At 39.9% G+C, this 18,486-nt stretch overlaps 1 protein-coding gene across 1 annotated transcript in view; it reads right to left on the reverse strand.

Moving 5' to 3' along the window:
• odr4 (odr-4 GPCR localization factor homolog) overlaps positions 1–18,486 on the reverse strand; it is a 117,869-nt gene that overhangs the window by 63,214 nt on the left and 36,169 nt on the right. The window contains exons 6-7 of the mRNA XM_060829755.1: positions 13,150–13,256; positions 8,377–8,413 (exon numbers count right to left, since the gene is read on the reverse strand). Coding sequence (XP_060685738.1) covers positions 8,377–8,413; positions 13,150–13,256 — 144 coding nt within the window. The remainder of the gene's footprint in view (positions 1–8,376; positions 8,414–13,149; positions 13,257–18,486) is intronic.

Raw genomic sequence — 18,486 nt, forward strand, 5'->3', positions numbered from 1 at the left:
ATCAAAATTGGCCTTTCTCCGATTTAGAACTTTTAGATCTGGTCTATCCTTTTCCATCATTATTTTAAATCTAATAGAATTATGGTCGCTGGCCCCAACGTGCTTCCCCACTGACATCTCAGTCACCTGCCCTGCCTTATTTCCCAAGATAAGGTCAAGTTTTGCAACTTCTCTAATAGGTACATCCACATATTGAATCAGAAAATTGTCTTGTACACACTTAAATTCCTCTCTATCTCAACCCTTAACACTATGGCAGTCCCAGTCTTTGTTTGCAAAATTAAAATCCCCAACCATAACCACGTTATTATTCTTAGAGATAGCCGAGATCTCCTCACAAGTTTGTTTCTCAATTTCCCTCTGATTATTAGGGGGTCTATAATACAATCACAATAAGGTTATCATCCCTTTCTTATTTCTCAGTTCCAACCAAATAACTTGCCTGGATGTATTTCCGGGAATATCCTCCCTCAGCACAGCTGTAATGCTAGCCCTTATCAAAAATGCCACTCCCCCTCCTCTCTTGCCTCCCTTTCTATCCTTCCTATAGCACTTGTATCCTGGAACATTAAGCTGCCAGTCCTGTCCATCCCTGAGCCATGTTTCTGTAATTGCTATGATATCCCAGTTCCATGTTCCTAACCAGGCCCTGAGTTCATCTGCCTTCCCTGTTATAGGCCCCTTGCATTGAAATAAATGCAGTTCAATTTATTAGTCCTACCTTGTCCCTGCCTGCCCTGACTGCTTGACTCGCTTCTGTTCTCAGGTTGATCTCTTTCCTCACTATCTCCCTGGGTCCCACCCCCTCACTTTACTAGTTTAAATCATCCCGAGCAGTTCTAACAAATTTCCCTGCTAGTATATTAGTCCCCTTCCAATGTAGGTGCAATCCATCCTTCTTGTACAGATCACTTATACCCCAAAAGAGATTCCAATGATCCAAAAATAGGAGTCCTTCTCCCATACACCATCTCCTCAGCCATGCATTTATCTGCTCTATCCTCCTTTTCCTGCCCTCACTAGCTCATAGCACTGAGAGTAATCCAAATATTTCTACTCTCAAAGACCTCCTTTCTAAATTTCTGCCTAACTTTCTGTAATCGCACTTCAGAATCTCAACCTTTTTCCTTCCTATGTCATTGGTTTCAATGTGGACAATGACCTCTTGCTGGCCCCCTCCCCCGTGAGAACATTCTTCACCCTCTCTGAGACATCCTTGATCCTGGCACAGGGGAAGCAACAGACCATTCTGCTTTTTCGCTACTGGCCACAGAAATGTCTGTCTGTACCTCGGACTACAGAATCCCCTAACACAATTGATCTCTTGGAAGCCGACATATCCCTCATTGCATTAGAGCCAGTCTCAACACCAGAAACTTGGCTGTTCATGCTACGTTCCCTTGAGAATCCATCACCCCCTACATTTTCCAAAACAGCATACTTGTTTGAAATGGGTATATCCACAAAAGACTCCTGCACTAGCTGCCTACCTCTCTTACCCTTCCTGGAGTTAACTCATCTTTGTGACTGTATCTGAGACTTTCCCCCTTCCTATAACAGCTATCCATCACATACTGTTGCTGTTGAAAATTCCTCATTGCTTCTAACTGTCTCTCCAACCGATCCATTCAATTTGATACGATTCTCATCCAACAGCATTTATGGAGATATAATCTGCAGTAACCCTTAAACTCTCTTTAAACTCCCACATCTGACAAGAAATACATATCACTCTATTAAAGGCTATTGTTGCTCCTTCACAATCTACAGACCCAGAAAATGACACCGTCGTATTCCTCTACAAACACTGCCCCAGGTTAAATTAATATTTATGGCTTACAATTTAAGTTTAATCAAGAGATATATCTCCAAAAACATAATCAAGAACCCACTCTACTCACTACTGCAGATTCTCTGTAGGCCACACTTAAAACAATGATTGACTTAAGGTAAATAACTTAACTCAAGGTTTTATTAAAAAAAAGGTGAATCTCAGCTCAGACAATCCACTAAAGGTGTGAGGTTAGAGTCTGTAGGCATCCTAATCTTGAGTTAGACTGGCTCTCTTTCTGAAGTGGAATTTACAAAATATTACACAGATTGATTCCTGCAGATTGTGCATTTTTTCAGTTCACCCATCCATTTACTATTTAGACCTTTCTAACAGACTTCAGAGTTTCCTTTATAGGTTAACAGTTAATCTTCATATGTCTCTTTCTTTCCTTTTCAAAAGAGTTCTATCAACTCATATGTACCTTACACTTGTCAAACTGCCTTTTGTTTAATTCCCTCTATTTTTTCCCCTTATCCAGGGAACCCTAGGTTTACATGGTCTTTTACCCCATATTTGAAGGTGCCTAATCTGTGCACGATGCATTCCCCTTTTGGAAACACCCCGAGTGCTTAATTCCAGTTTTGCTTGCCAACTTTTGATTCCAATTCCAAATGCCTCAAGTTAAGAATTTTTACTTATAATCATTTCTTGTTCTTTTGCATTACTTCTCTAAACCAGAGGCTATTATGATCAATGTTGCGCAGATGCTCTGACACTAAATCAGACTCCAATTGTCCCTCTTCACTTGCCAGAGATAGATAACAGTATCTCATTCTTTTTTGGGTTGGAAAGGCACAAACCAAAAGTTCCATACAAGTTTCATGACCTGCTCCCAACCAGTGCCCTTTGCATTGTCTCTAACCGCAGTGCAATTTGGAATGCCTGAAGACCCCTTTCTCCCCTCCCCCCCCTCAAATCATCACTTTAGTTTTTGCACCTTATTGCCTTCAAATTTGCTTTGCCACCTCCTCCTAATTATTTGGTGATCAATAGCACAATGGCTCCTCTACCATTCCGATTCTTTTCATTTAATTATGGGTGTCATGGGTAAGGCCAACATTTATTGCCTATCCCCAATGGAACTCAAGAAGGTGGTGCTCAGCTGCCTCCTTGAACAACTGAAGTCCATGGAATGTGAGGAAACAGTGCTATTAGAAAGGAAGCTCCTGCATTTTCCCAATGACAGCTTTAAGTTTGGTTGGTGCAAGACTTGGAGGGGAATTTTCAGGCAGTAGTGCATGCATGCAACTGTTATCTCAGAATCACAAAGATATACAGGATGGCAACAGACCCTTCGATCCAACTCATCCATGCCAACCAGATATCCCTCTATCTAGATGACAGTCTTGAATATTTGCAAGATTTCCAATAGGTTTCTAGTGCAAACAAAGCATAACCGTGGCTTAGTACATTAATACCAGCAACATTTCAAACACAACTCCATTAAGTTTATTCAGTTGTTTCTTCTGACCAAACATTGAAAAAAACTTCTCTCAAAATGCCAGTGACTGTACCTTTCCATGATACCTACATTCCTCATCTACTTATTTTCTTCCTAATTCTGACTCAGATGTCCACATATGAATGATAAGGAAAATTGCGCAAAATGTTTGTTGTCCTTTTCTTGACAAGTAGAAAAAGGAATTCTTGAATAACTGAGAATTACAAATGATAAAACAATGCTGATTAATAATCAGGTCGAGGCCAGGTGCTCGGAAGGCATTGTTGGAGCAGGCTGAGTCAGTTACTGGAGTGCATCTTGTAGATGGTACACACTGCTGCTATCAAACAGACTGTTTTGTCCTGAATGGTGTCAAGGTTTTTGATTGTTGTTGGAGCTAGAGCCATCCAGACAAGCAGGAATTATTTCATCGCATTCCTGACTTGTGCCTTATATATGGTGGACAGGTATTAAGGAAGTGAGTTACTTGCCACAGTATTCCTAGATACTGATCTGGTCTTATAGCCTCAGCATTTATATGGCTGGTCCAGTTTAGTTTCTGGTCAATAGTAACCCTCAGAATGCTGACAGGAATTCAATGATTGTAATAACACTGAACTCAAGGAGCAATAGTGAGATTCTCTCCTGTTGGAGATAGTCATTGCTAAACACTTGCTTGAGGGGAATGTTGGCTGCCACTTGTCTGCCCAGGTCTAGATGCTGTTCAGGTCTTTCTGCACGTGGATATTGGCTACCTCAGCATGTCAGAGGTCACTGAGTAGTGTTAATCATTGAACAGCTGATGATGGTTTGGCCTAGGAGATGACCTTGAGGAACTGATGCACTGGTGTCTTGGGTCTGAAACAACTGACCTTAAACATTCAAAACCATCTTCCTTTGACTATGTGAAACACCACTAGAGGAGAGATTTCCCCTAGATTTCTGAAGACTCTAGTTTTCCAAGGGCTCCTTGATGTCAAGTACTGCCTTATGCCAAGGGCAGTTAGTTTTCACTTCACCTCTGGAGTTCAGCTTTTTTGTCCATATTTGGTCCAAGATTATCATGAGGTTAGGAGCTGAGTGGCCCTGATAGTATGCAAACTAAGTGTTTGTAAGCAGGTTATACAAATTAATAGTACTATCAATGATCCCTTGCATCACTTTGCTAAGAATTGAGAGTAAATTGCTGGGTGCTAAATGACTGTTAGATTTGTCCAGCTTTTTGAGGACAGAACATACATTCACAATTTTCTACATTGCTGGGGAGATGTTTTGAAGCTTTCTACTGGAACAGTTTAGCTGGGTGCACCTTTTATGAAGTATAGGTGGTGTTTGTTATGTTGGGACAGTGTTTTTTTAAGGGGTCAGTCACATGACATCAGTAAATATTCTGACAGTGCTCACGGGCTTGTTCAGACTCCTTTAAGCTTTTACAGAATGACCAGCTTCCAAATAACAACTTCTCTATTGGGTTGCAGCAAATTACAACTAATTACATGTTATTACTTCTAACGGGAGCTTAATAACTTCCCAGGACAGAATAGCACCTAGTTCTGGAGCACAAATCTTCACTGCTATTGCTGGTTAGTTGTCAGGAATCATTGCCCTTCTTGTTTCTTGTGCTTCCAAACATTTTTACGTATCAAATGGGATGTGCTGAGGCTCTCAGGAGGAGGCTGAGATGGATCATCCATTTAGTACCAACAACAAAAACAGAAATTGCTGGAAAAGTTCAGCAGGTCTGGCAGCATCTGTGAAGAGAAATCAGAGGAAGGATCACCGGACCTGAAAAGTTGACGCTGATTTCTCTGCACAGATGCTGCCAGACCGGCTGAGTTTTTCCAAATATTTCTGTTTTTGGTTTTAACTTATAGTACCTGCCGTTCTTCTGGCTTTTATCTATATACCACCTCTGGGTGAAGATGTTTTGGCTTTGTCGTTTGTACTAATGTGAAGGGTCCCCCAAAGGTTAAGGATGGATATGTCTGTGGGGCCTTCATCTCATGTTAGCTTTTTAATTGTTCACCACCATTTGTTTAACCCTATTGTATGCTGCTTCAGCTGTTGGGTATGCTGGTTCTGTATTGTAGCTTCACCTGGTTGATGCTTCTTTTTTAGTTAAATCTTATGCCACTCCTAATTTTCTCTGCATCTACTCTTCATTGAACTGGGATTGGTCTCTTGTTTGATAATAATGGTAGAGTAAGGAATATGTCAGACCATGAGGCTATAGATTACAGTTTAACATAATTCTGCTGCTGCAGATGGTGATGACCTAATGGCATTGCCACTAGACTACTATTCCTGAGATCTAGGGACCTGAGATGGCAGATGGTGGAATCTGAATTCAATAAAGAATCTGGCATTAAGAGTCTAAGGATAACCATGAATCCATTGCCAATTGTCGAAAAACCCATCTGGTTCACTAATGTCATTTAGGAAAGGAAACTGCTATCCTTATCTAGTCTGGCCTATATGTGACCCCAGACCCACAGTAATGCGGTTGACTCTTAACTGGCCTCTGGGCAATTAGGGATAGGCAATAAATGCTGGTCTAACTGGCGACACCTTCATCTTGTGAATGAATAATAAAAGAAAAGCTACAGTACCTCATGGATGACACGTTTTGACAGCTGTCCCATTTATCATAATGATAGTGCCACAAAACATGTAAGCTAGCATCCTCAATGTGGAGATGGGACTCTGTCTCCAAAAGTAGTGTACAGTGGTCATTTCTACCAACACTGCTGTGGACATACACATATGTAATAGTTAGATTATAAGGGAGAGTTAATGTAGACTCTTATTTCTGTTGGTTTCCTCGCTAGTTGCTCATCGGACTTAGCTATCTCAGTGGGGCTATTAATCTCCCATCCAGGCTACATGCTATTCTCTTGTAATCCTCAGCATTCCAGCAAGTAGAGGTCCCAAATGTATACCATTGGACTGCACCTCTGATGGATCTATCCTATCAGTGAGGCAAGACATACCAAGGAATGGTGACAATGGTGCCTGCAACATTGTCTAGTGACGTAGGATTCTGTGAATATGACTACGCCTGGCTATTGCTTAACTAGTCTATGTGACAGCTCTCCAATTTTGGCACAGGCCTCCAGAGGCTGGAAGGCAGGATTTTGCAAGGTTAACACGGCTGCGTTTGCATTTACCATTGCCAATTCCGAGATTGATACTGTGTTTCATTCCTTTTTTTAGACTTTGCAACCATTTAACAATAAGTAGGCCATTTTAAAGGTTAGTTAAGAGTCAACCACATTATTGTAGATCTAGAATCATATGAAGGCCAACAGATTTTCTTCCCTAATGGACATTAGTGAACCAGATTTTGTCTTATGACAATTAACATGGTAATCGTTAAACTAGCTTTTTTAATTCTGGATGTTTTATTGAATTTAAAATTTATCATCTACCATGGGAACATTTGAACCCATGTTCCCAAAACATTAGCTTGGAATTCTGGATTACTGATACAGTGATACTAACCGCAAATCACCGGCTCCCTGAAGTACCCAAACAAATCCTGGTGTTAATTTTCTTACAGATATGAATCCTCTACAAGCTATAATAGCTTATTTGATTAAGACTGTTACTCACCACTGTACCCTTTGCCTGTATCTTTCCTGACTACCTTATAGCCAGAAATATGAAGGTTGCTAATCTTCCCTTCTTTGGGCCACATTTTTGTAATTGTCACAATATCTTAATCTGTATCGAAGTTCCCCAAACTCAAGTACTGCATATCATATCTTCAGAGGTTTTCAGCTACTTTGCCTGATCTGAATTCTAAGTCAGATTCCAAGGATGAACAAAAATAGTTGAATCACTGTTCTGACAACTTTATAGATTTATGACAAAAATTTTAAAATATAGATGAAGCTTCAAATTAAGAAATGCAATATGTTGTACTTGTTAGAGATTGAGAGATAACATTGCTCTTATTGTTATATCTCTGGCTTATTTATTGCTACTGTGGTTTTGATATTCTTCAACAGGTTTTGTGTCTACAATCCAGAAACCATTGTTGTGATAAAAAGATTCAGTATTGTTGAGAGGAGAGATATGATGTCAAACTCTGTCTTGTACATATCACAAAAGAATTTTAAACAACCATAATTTCTATTACAGGAGAAACAAATCCTGATTGTCGGCAACTGAACTCTAACTGGACAACTGTTGCTATGGAAAGAGTAATCAGGATCTTAAGGTATCCCTAAACTTCAGTAATTCAAAAAGGGCGTAAGGCTTGAACATATTTCTTTGGCTGGCAAAGAACAGATTGTAGCGTATGCATGTATTTTGCTTCCAGTAGGAATCATATTATAAACTCAAATAACTATCTTAAATTGATTGTCAGCATTGTTCAACCAGGCCTGCCCAATCACAGAGTTACATTTAACAGTGAAAATTCTATATCGCTTTATGTGGTCTCAAACTTTTTGAGTAAAGTTTATACACTGTCTATTAAGAACAACCATGTGAATGCGTACGCTGTTTACTCTGATCAGCTAACAATCAGCAAATGGGCCAAAGGCAGACAGACATATTCAGACCAGAAGCTGTCTCGTCAACTCAAATTACCCTGGAAAAGAAAAGTATCTAAAAATTTGAGGAAGACCTTAAGCACATTTTATGTTCCTGTTGTGCAGTGAGTGGTATTTTCAACTAACAGAATGCCCTGCCAATTACACAATGAGTGAATGTGTTGAATTTCAGTTCTGCTGTGATGTCTTACATGTAGGCAGTAGATCCGAACAAATGGCTGATCAAATTAAACAGCAAAACGTTACAAAGGCAAGTCCGAAAGCACAAATGCAAATGCAGAGCCTAAGCTCTCACCAACTGAGTTTTCACACTGATCGCAAAGCGTCCCAGTTATCTGCTATATTTCTAATGATTTACACATTAGACAGAACAGTTAAATTTAAGCAAATTTGTAGTTACAATCTTTTCCTGATAATCTGAAGTTGCTTTTACTCAGCAACAAAAATGACAAAGTGGTATGTTGGTGCTTAAATAATTGAAATGTTACTCTATTTCAATCAGATTACTTCAAACTTAATCAATGGCATCACTTTATTCTTACCTGTGGATTGTGAAGATCGTAGGCTCGCACCTTCATTCTGTATACAGAGAGCTTAGAAAAAGTTCTGGTTCATTTTACCCATATGGGAGATTTTTAAAATAGAATTTATAAATTATTTATTGCTGCCATTTAAATTTGTAATTCGTTCGTTTGCAATTCACTTTAATTTGATAAATGTAGACTAATTTTGATTTTGGAGATCCATATCACAGATGTGAAGCATCAGGCTAAACCACAGGCTCCCAACAGAATACAGTTTACGAATTGCCTAGCATCACAGAATCCTTACAGTGTTGAAGAAGGCCATTCAGCCCATCGATTCCACATGAACCCTCCAAAGAGGATCTCACCCAGACCCACACCCCCTATCCTATCCTGTAGCCCTACAATTCCAATGGCTAATCCACCTACTCTGCACATCACTGGACGCTATGGGCAATTTAGCATAGCCAATCTACCTAACCAGCACATCTTTATGAGAGGAAATAGGAGCACCCAGAGGAGGAAATGCATGTAGACACCAAAAGAATGTGTGGAGTTTGCACTGTCTCCCAGGGCTAGAAATGAAACCAGGTCACTGGCACAGTGAAGCAGCAGTGCTAATCAGTGAGCCATTGCGCTGCATGGAAAGCTTAAATTTGGGTGTATAAGGAAGAATATGTTGCAGGAGAGGAATATGGGGTTCCTTTAGGCATTTAGTTCTAGGCACTTAAAATGTCTGTTTGAAACATAAATTATCAGTCTATATTTTTGATCAGTTTACCTGGACGACAAGACATATCCAGGTTTGACAAAATTGTCCACTGTAGAGTAATTTAAGATTCTCACCACTGTATAATTTGATTTGCTAATTGCTAAGCAGACCACAGAGTTCAATGCTAGTACTACGGCTTTCTGAACATAGCAACTGAAACTCCTAGGGAACACAAGATTTTGCCAAGTTCAAAGAATGAGCAACACCAGGTCTGCCAAATGGGTTACTGAACACCATATCAAGTTCAGTCAGACTGGTACCCACTGCTGGGGTGAACTGCATTTTATGCTGTTAAAACCTCGGGAAGAAACTGAACGTTCTGAGGATCATTTTGCAATCCTCACTTGATAAAGGCATAGTACCAGTTTTTGCCTGTCAACAGCCATTGGTTGGTTGTCAGGTAGCTGATCAGCCTAGGTTAAGAACAGGTTATAGTAGGGATTTAATCTTCAAATGTTCAGAAGCAGTATCTTCGTCCTATGCAGTAGAAACTCAATTTAAACCATAAGAAAACCAGTTAATCTTTCCTGTAGCATTTGTTTAAGATGAGATTATAACTGATAAATCACAGACATTTTACAAATGAACCAGCCACCCTGTGCCATTTGCATACCACTGCAATCATTCAGATAAGGAAAACCTGGAAGAATCGTTTGGATCGGCAACAACCAACTCAACAGAATTTGTCGACAAAGATTACAGAACTGTCTTTCCAGTTTCTTCTGCTCCAAGTGATTTTTAACCGTTTGTATGTCTGGTTGTGTGCGGGTGTAATGGGGAGTTTATAAGGGGAGCATATCATTATTACAATAATTATTAATTCAACCTCTAATTTACAGTGTTATATGCCAACAATTTATAATGGTTTATCTGTAGCCAGAGTCTAAGTAATAAATAGTAACTCTTGTTCAGCACTGAAACCTGTTCCATGTTTAATCAAGCTGAGTCTGAAAATACAGTGACTGGGGAGTATTGTGTACTTATTTTCAACTTTTGTGACAAATTCAGGAATATCGAGGCTTGATTTTCAATGTTCAACCTCAGATACAGAGGTAGGGAAAGAACACGGATGTCTGACCACCAACAGAACGTGTTGCCCTACGTATGCCTTGCCTATTGTGCTTCCACGTTCTGCAGCAGGCTGTCAATACAGACAACAATCTGTGGTAAACCCTCTATGGACCTGAAGTTAGGCACCGAACAGTTGCATTCAGGGCTACACAGACTCAAAAATGATGAAAAACAGATAGTGTATAATGCATAAAATTTACCAAAACACAGAACTTTATGTGCCACCTGTGCCACAAAAGTGTGCTCAAGGAACTTTTCATCCTGTCTCTCCAATTACATCTTAATCTTGTCCAGGGTTCCACAACTGGCAGAGGAGGTAGATTGCTCGATAGTCAAAACCACTGGACCTCGAGGTTCGGTTGGGTGACCCCAGGGCTTTTATGTCTGGACCGCCTTGACATAGTGAGAGTCATCTTGCCAGAAGCAAGTGGACCTTATTCAACTTCAACTGCCAAGGGTCAGAAGGGAGCAGGCAGAGGGCCCAACAACCTCTGTAATATCCAGAGATGGAAATTTTGAAAGGCCTTTGTGTCGTTCCTCATCCGGTTTGGTCTCTATGAGGAAGGGGCAGCTGGATTTGCACCAGGTTCCCTACCCCCATGTCAGTTTTCAGTTCCGAGGACCAATGGTTAGTGTAACAGGTGTAAGCACCTCTCCTGCAAACCCTGAAGGTAGTGGACCTGGCTCTCCATGGGAGCTGGCAAGCTGCTCACACAGTGACGGCCACACAATTGCATATTTAGAACAACTGGGTCTCCATAGCACAGCTACACTCGTGAAGCATCTGAGTTGAGGGCCATTCCCTCTGACATAATTGTCTGTTGCTCCTCTGCATGTGGACAATACTTCCTGATCACTGACACTACAGGATTCTCTCCTGCCTGAAGCTGAGCAGGTGCCATGCTCCAGAACTCCTCCACGTTCTATGGCTTGGGGCATTTCTTCTTTATTGCACTGAGATGCTCATCAGATTGTACTCCTAAACTTCCTAAGTGTGAAGTTTCCACTGAGATATCTGTAAGTGAATTGGTGGCAGGCTACAGGAGGCAACCTAGTCAGTGCTAACTCCGAGGCCTTGGAACTCTCTTCCTCAGAGATCAAAGTGGCCTCTGGCTGACGAAGCTGCTTCACCGCCTAGGTAGCAGATATTTTCCTGGCACCTGCAAGAAACATGGGAGAGTAGTCACTGTGGCCAAGATTGGAAGATGTGTGCAATAAATGAAACTGGCCATGGGGTAAATGTGAGAATAAAGAATAGCACTGACTCAGGTGGCAGGACAAGGAAAGTCTGGAATCCCTGAAGAAATAGGCCAAGTCTTTTCTTGCAAGACAGGGTTCTCTTCTCCTAGTGGGTGACAAGTCTGATGTTGGACACCCTACCACGAAGCCAGACCCTTTCTGCCCTTTTACAGGCTACTTTTCCCTTGAATGAGAATTAGGGAGGGATTAAGTGAGATGAAAATGGATGGCACAGCTGTCAGTGTTGGTGCTGGTAGTCAGATGTCTTGGGCAAGAGAACAGGGAGGGAAGGGGCCTTTCGATATTAGTGGTCTGGAAGGTTGGGTGGGGGAGGGGAAAAGAGCAGGGAACGATCACGAGTGAATGAAGATGATATGGCAAGCAGTGAAAGTGGGAGGTGGGTGCAATAGCAGAAATAGAGTGAGTGCTAGGTAGCAGACAGAGCAGTGTGGCACTTATGGTGGTGGAGCCAGAAGTTCACTAACCCCCTTGCAGCTCTGCTGGCCACTCTTCTGATCCATTACCCGAATAGCAACCTCAGATCAGGATGCTGGTCTGATAGCATGGCTTCCTATACCGGTCCTTTGGAAAGAGGACACCACGCTTCTCACAACCGCATCCAGTAGGATGTTCAGGTCCTTGACAGGGAATCATTGTACCATTTTCCCCTTTTCAGATCTCTTCTGAATTAGTATCAAGCAGGGGACCTTCAAATGCCAGTGCTCATCTGGGTGCAGAGGCCATTTAAATATTGCACAGATGTTGGAGATGCTGGTCTTTTGATGGATATCAAATGAGTGATGAGTTATTTCATTAACAATGCATGGTAAGATAGAGCACCACAGGGATGGGGTAAGTGATAATTGTTTGGTAAGATACAGCTAGTCTTATGACGAGAAACCCTCTAAGAAATACAACGATACTGATACTTAGCCAAACAAAATGAAGATTCAGTCCATGGTAACAACACACATTTTATAATCATATTGCAATTTTTCAGGGTTAATACTAATGAGAAGTAAATTGTGTTGACAAATCTATTAAATGTAACTAATAAGGTAGTTTTCAGAAAAATTCAAGAAGATACCACGAGTTTTCTATCAATATGAGAACTGGTGATTGGGAGTACTATTTTACCATGGACTGAGAATTAGTTGACAAAAAATTCCCAAGAGTCTTCCTTTACTAAATTTAAAAAGTCTCTCTTCCACCTCAGTAAGCTTTTTCTTCCATTCTCTATTCTCCAACCAATAAACATGACAACTCATAATAACATCACTTTTCCTAATCAGCAAGACGGACTTCCCTTCATCTGAGATTAGGTTCTGTTTTTCCTTAGCAGAGCACCTCTTCTCCCTCATACTACCTTAAAGAAGCTGTTTTTCATCCAATCGTGTGTCAGCTAACCTTTTATTCCTGCTACCCCAATAATGGGATCTCTTCACTGTATTTTTTCATTCTTCTTCCAAGGACAACATATTGTCACAATAAAGGGATTTTATTTTAGTCTTGATTGATGAGGATTCCCACAAATGGCAGACAACTGTGAAATGAAACACGTTTCCTTTCTTGGAAATTTCAAAAAATGGGAACGGAAAAGCACCTAAAAAAACAAGTTTTCACGATATGATTTTTTTTTAAAACCTATGTTCTGACACTAGTACACTTTATTATACAAAATGTTCCTCGAGGTAACCATTAAAGGATACTTCTTTGAATCAGCATAGACTTGGAGAACAACTCGCTCAGCTGGTTCTTCCTCAGTAAAGCTCCAGAGTCTTTCCTTTGCAGCAGCAGCCTCAACTGCAGTTGCTAACTGTAACAGAACCATTACAAGTAATTATACAATTCACTTAAATTGACATTCACTTTTTACATGTATTGGTTTATAACTGATCACTTAAGGCCGTCAGCCAAGTAGTATGGGCTTGTGAAGCACCGGTGGTTTGCTAATGCCATATTTTATGTTGATGAAAATAATTATATCACTATAAAGAGGAACTAACTGCCCTTCATATTACCTGTTCTGGTATTCACATTTCTACAGTAAGTATAGTGAAGCAATTTAGAATATTCTGGAACACAGGACGATAAAATGCAAAACCTTATTCCTCCTCTTGAACAAGGAATAACATGGCAGGTTGTATGATGAATGACAGTATGCACAGTGGGAATGCTATATGGAAATTGGTTGATATGTACAAACACATGAACAAGCAGGAAAAGGCCATTCAGCTTCTTGAGCCTGCTCAGCCATTTAATAATATCACAGCTGATCTGACTGTAACCACAAATCCACATTAATGCCAACCTTGAGAACCTTAATTGTGCCTTGTTTATGAAGAATCTATCCAACTCTGCACTAAAATGTTCAGTCTCTGCTTTCACCATCTCTACAGGAAGAAAGTACCAAAGATAAATGACCCTCAAGATTTTTTTTTGCCCAACTTTCTTTTTAAATATGTGACTGCTTATTTTTAAATAGTAATCCCTAGTTCTAGATTCTCCCATAAAACACTCTGCACATCTACCCTATCAAGGCCACTCATGTTTCACCAGCATCCTGTACAGCTGCAACATAACCTCTCTGCTTTTAAACAGAATCCCTTCAGCAATGAAAGACAAAATTCTATTTCCCTTTTTAATTACCTGTTGCAACTTCAGACCAACTTTTTGTGATTCATGCCCAAGAACACGGGCGGCACGGTGGCACAGTGGTTAGCACTGCTGCCTCACAGCGCCTGTAGACCCGGGTTCAATTCCCGACTCAGGCGACTGACTGTGTAGAGTTTGCACGTTCTCCCCGTGTCTGCGTGGGTTTCCTCCGGGTGCTCCGGTTTCCTCCCACAGTCCAAAGATGTGCGGGTCAGGTGAATTGGCTAAGCTAAATTGCCCGTAGTGTTAGGTAAGGGGTAAATGTAGGGGTATGGGTGGGTTGCGCTTCGGCGGGTCGGTGTGGACTTGTTGGGCCGAAGGGCCTGTTTCCACACTGTAAGTCTAAGTCTAATCTAAACACCCAAATCCCTCTGCATAACAACACGTTGCAATAATAACTGTCCTTTTTACTGTTATTCCCACTAAAATGGATGACTTCACATTTATTAACATTGTACTGCATCTGCCGGACCTTTGCCCACTCACTTAAACTATCTTATTTTCACAGTCTCTGCACATTTTGCTCTACCACTCATCTTTGCATCATCCTCAAACTTTGATACACTAAACGTGATCCCCAACTCCAAATTATTTATGTAAATTGTGAATAATTGTGGTCCCAACACAGATCACTAAGACATACCACTAGTCACTGATTGCGAACCAGAAAAGCATTAATTTATCCCCACTCTTTGCTATGTGTTACTTAACCAATACATGCTAATTCATTGCTTGTAACACCGCGCATCTGTAGCACCATTGCTTGTAACACTATGCATCTTTATCTGAGGCAGTCGCCTTTTGTGTGGCACCTTGTCGAATGCACCTTGCCTAATTAATTGCTTATTTGCATACTAGCCTTTTGTGGTTGATGCACTAGGAAAGAGCCAGATCCCTTTGTATCTCAGAGGTCTGCAATCTCCCACTGTTTAGATAATGGTTTCTGGAAGATGAAAACTTGATGCTTTTAATTTGTAAAATTGTGAATAAATAAAATGTGGCAGACATGTCCACATTATTCTGTGAATATCCACTGCAATTCACAAACACCACATTTTTCTACAACTGGCACTTCTCATTTAAAAGAATAATCACAGAATATTCGAAACATTACATGGGAAGTGCATCAAGTTAGGCAGGTAATTTAAAGCTCTTGACCATAATTCGTAGAAAATTGGAGTAGCAGTAGGCCATTCAGCCCTTTGAACCTGCTCAGTTATTCAATATAACCACGGCTGATCACACATCTTAATAGTCTGATCCTACTTTCTCCCAATAGCCTTTGATTCCCTTTGCCTGAAAAATTATACTTAATGCCTTCTTAAAACATTCAAATATTTTGGACTCAATTGCTTTCTGCGCGAGAGAATTACAAAGGGTTAGCACACTGTGGGCAAAACAATTTCTTCTCATCTCAGTCCTAAATGGCCAATCCCATATCTGTAAACTATGATCTCTGGTTATGGACTCCCCGGTCATCGAGAACATCCTTTCCATATTTATCCTGTCTAGCCCTCTTAGAATTTTATAGGTTTTGATGAGATCCCACCTCATTCTTCTAAACTCCAGTGAATATATACCTAAATGATCCAGTCTTTTTTTGTACATCAGTTCCGCCATCCCAATAATCAATCAGTCTAGTAGGTCTACAGTGCACTTTCTCCATAGGCAGAACAGCTTTCCTCCAATAATGAGAACAAAACTGCACAATTACAGACAGTCATCCTTATTCATGTACTTGATTCCTCTCATTATAAAGGTAAACATACCATTTGGGTTCTTCACCACCTGCTACATCTGCATGCTTAATTTCAGTGACCGGTGCACAAAGTAACCAGGTTTCATTGTACTACCCTCTTTCCCATTCTATCATTATTCAGATAATAACCTGTCTTTTTATCTTTAGTATCAAGACTGGGTAACCTCTCATTTATCCCTATTATACTTCATCTGCCATGCATGTGTCCACTCACTCAACTTGTCCAAATCACAGTGAAGCATCTCTGCATCCTCCTCATGGTTCACTCTCCCACCCAGCTTTGTGTCATCTGCAAACTTGAGATATTAAGTTAATGATTTAGATCAGGGAATTAAATGTATGTGGTGAATAGATGGGGTCCAAGCACTGACCCCTTTGGTACCCCACTAGTCACTATCTACCACTGAGGAAAGACCCATTTATTTTTATTCATTGTTTCCTGTCTGCCAACCAATTCTCCATGCATGTTAGTAGTCTACCTCCCTAGCATTCTAATCTTACACATTAACGTCTTACGTAGGATCTTATCAAAAGCCTTCAAAAGTCTCAGTAAACCATATCCACTGGCTGTCACTTATCAAATCTACAATTACATCTTTGAAAAATTCCAGTAGATTGGTTAAGTATGACTTCCTTCTCGTTAAGCCATGTCTCGATCCTCTCACTGTTTTCCAAATGCTCTGCTATTAAATTGCTTATAATAGACTGTAACATTTCCCCTTCCACTGATGTCAGGCTAACTGATCTATAATTCCCTGCTTTCTCTTGATCTTTTTTAATAAGTGGGGTTACATTAGCTACCCATTAATCTACAGAATTGTTCCAGAGTCTATAGAATCTTGAAATGGTGACTACCAATCTTACCACTATTTTTAGAGCCACTTCCTTAACTACTCTGGGGTGTAAATTATGGAGTGCTGGAGGTTGACTCATCTTTATTCCTATCAAGTTCCCTAACACTATTCCCCTACTAAATGATTTCCTTCAGTTTCTCTCTCACAAAACTCGGTGTTTCCCAACATTTTTGGGACACATGCCCCCAAACAATAACCTGGAGCTCTGGATTACTAATTCAGTAACACTACCACTGGATTACTGCCTCCCTTTAAATATGCATTGAAGGATGTTTCAGTAACTTTTTTTTTATTCTGCTCTGTCCACAGTTCATGATGGAATGTTTTTAATGAATGATAAACATGTAATCACTAGCATTTAAAATTCAAATGTTATAGATTTCCTCTCATCACATTTCTTTACGGTACAATACTTTGGAGGTTCCCAGTCAAAGGTACATTATTCAGCTGATGTTTAACTGATTTTTTATTAATATTACTGGCTTCCGAATGGTAACTGTTTAAAATAAGATGCTCAGTTATTCTGTTTGTTGAACATTGTGCTGAGTTTAATGACAATGGAGCTTTGCATTTGCACGTGCAGAGTCTATTTTCTAAAGGTTATTGATCAATAGTAGGACAGGACCATTTGATGGGTCGGCAGGCTAGAGAAAAACAGCTGATGGGTCAAACTTCTGGAAAACCTTGGTCTACTTTATAATTGGTAAATCACGATGAACTTTTGTTGTCAATGGTAGAAGGCAATAGGCAGAGTTCATTCCAACATATCCCCCTTCAATTGCAAAAAAAATGTAACTGAAAAGAAATTTACCCCATTTTATTTGAGAAATTTTCAGCTGTTTGGCTAGTATATGTATAACAGATATTTAGCCTCAAAGTTAACTCAAGGGTAAGGCAGATAATTAATAGCAGATAGGTACAGACTCCTTGTCAGAGAAGAAATACTCTGTTAGATTCCACTCACACAAGGAACACTACTGTCAAGGCACTCTGACATTTACCTTGAATACTATGATATTTGCTGTGACATCAAGATTAAGAAATTCAGAAAGAGATTGTTATCAAATTATCAAGAAAATTAGGATATGCAAAGCAGTTAACAAACAGAAGCTGGTTAGTTGTGGAAATTATATGCCTAATGACAATGTGAATGTTGATGAAGATGATGCTGAAGTTAATAATCCATATGATGATGCCAATCAGCTTAAAATAAGTTGTTTGGTTCTGAAGATGAAGAAAGTGATTTTTATGGATTTTACTATCTTAACATTGTAGATTCACATTACTTATGTGTAGGCAACTTTGGGTTTGTTTTATGTCTGAGATGCCCATTCGCACCAGTATACCCTTACTTTGTATTTCTCTCCGTGATGATCTTTGTCACTTGATTCTAATTTGTCTATCTTTCTGCAGTTACATCACATTCCACGAACAATATTCAGTTGCATTCTTTTAGTCATTTTTAAAAGTACTTCTGAACTAACTTGCCTACTGCAGATAATATTATTTCTTGACATCACAAACCCAGGCTCCATACTAATCGAATTGAATTCTATCTATCTTTCATTTTTGCTTAGAATGATCTTTCCTTTAAAAGCTTCCTTCCTTTCAACTCGCTGTATTTCAACAATTTCATTCTGTGAAGTATCTAAATGTTATCTTTATGAGTTGTCTGCTCAGAAGGTAAGAGATTCCAAATCACTTTTCAAAGACACATATTAACTTGTATACTCATGCAATAGTCGACCTCAAAGTTTTTGCCAAAAAATCTAGTCTTA

This window comes from Hemiscyllium ocellatum, chromosome 9, assembly GCF_020745735.1.
Source record: "Hemiscyllium ocellatum isolate sHemOce1 chromosome 9, sHemOce1.pat.X.cur, whole genome shotgun sequence".
In the NCBI taxonomy this organism is placed as follows: Eukaryota; Metazoa; Chordata; class Chondrichthyes; order Orectolobiformes; family Hemiscylliidae; genus Hemiscyllium; species Hemiscyllium ocellatum.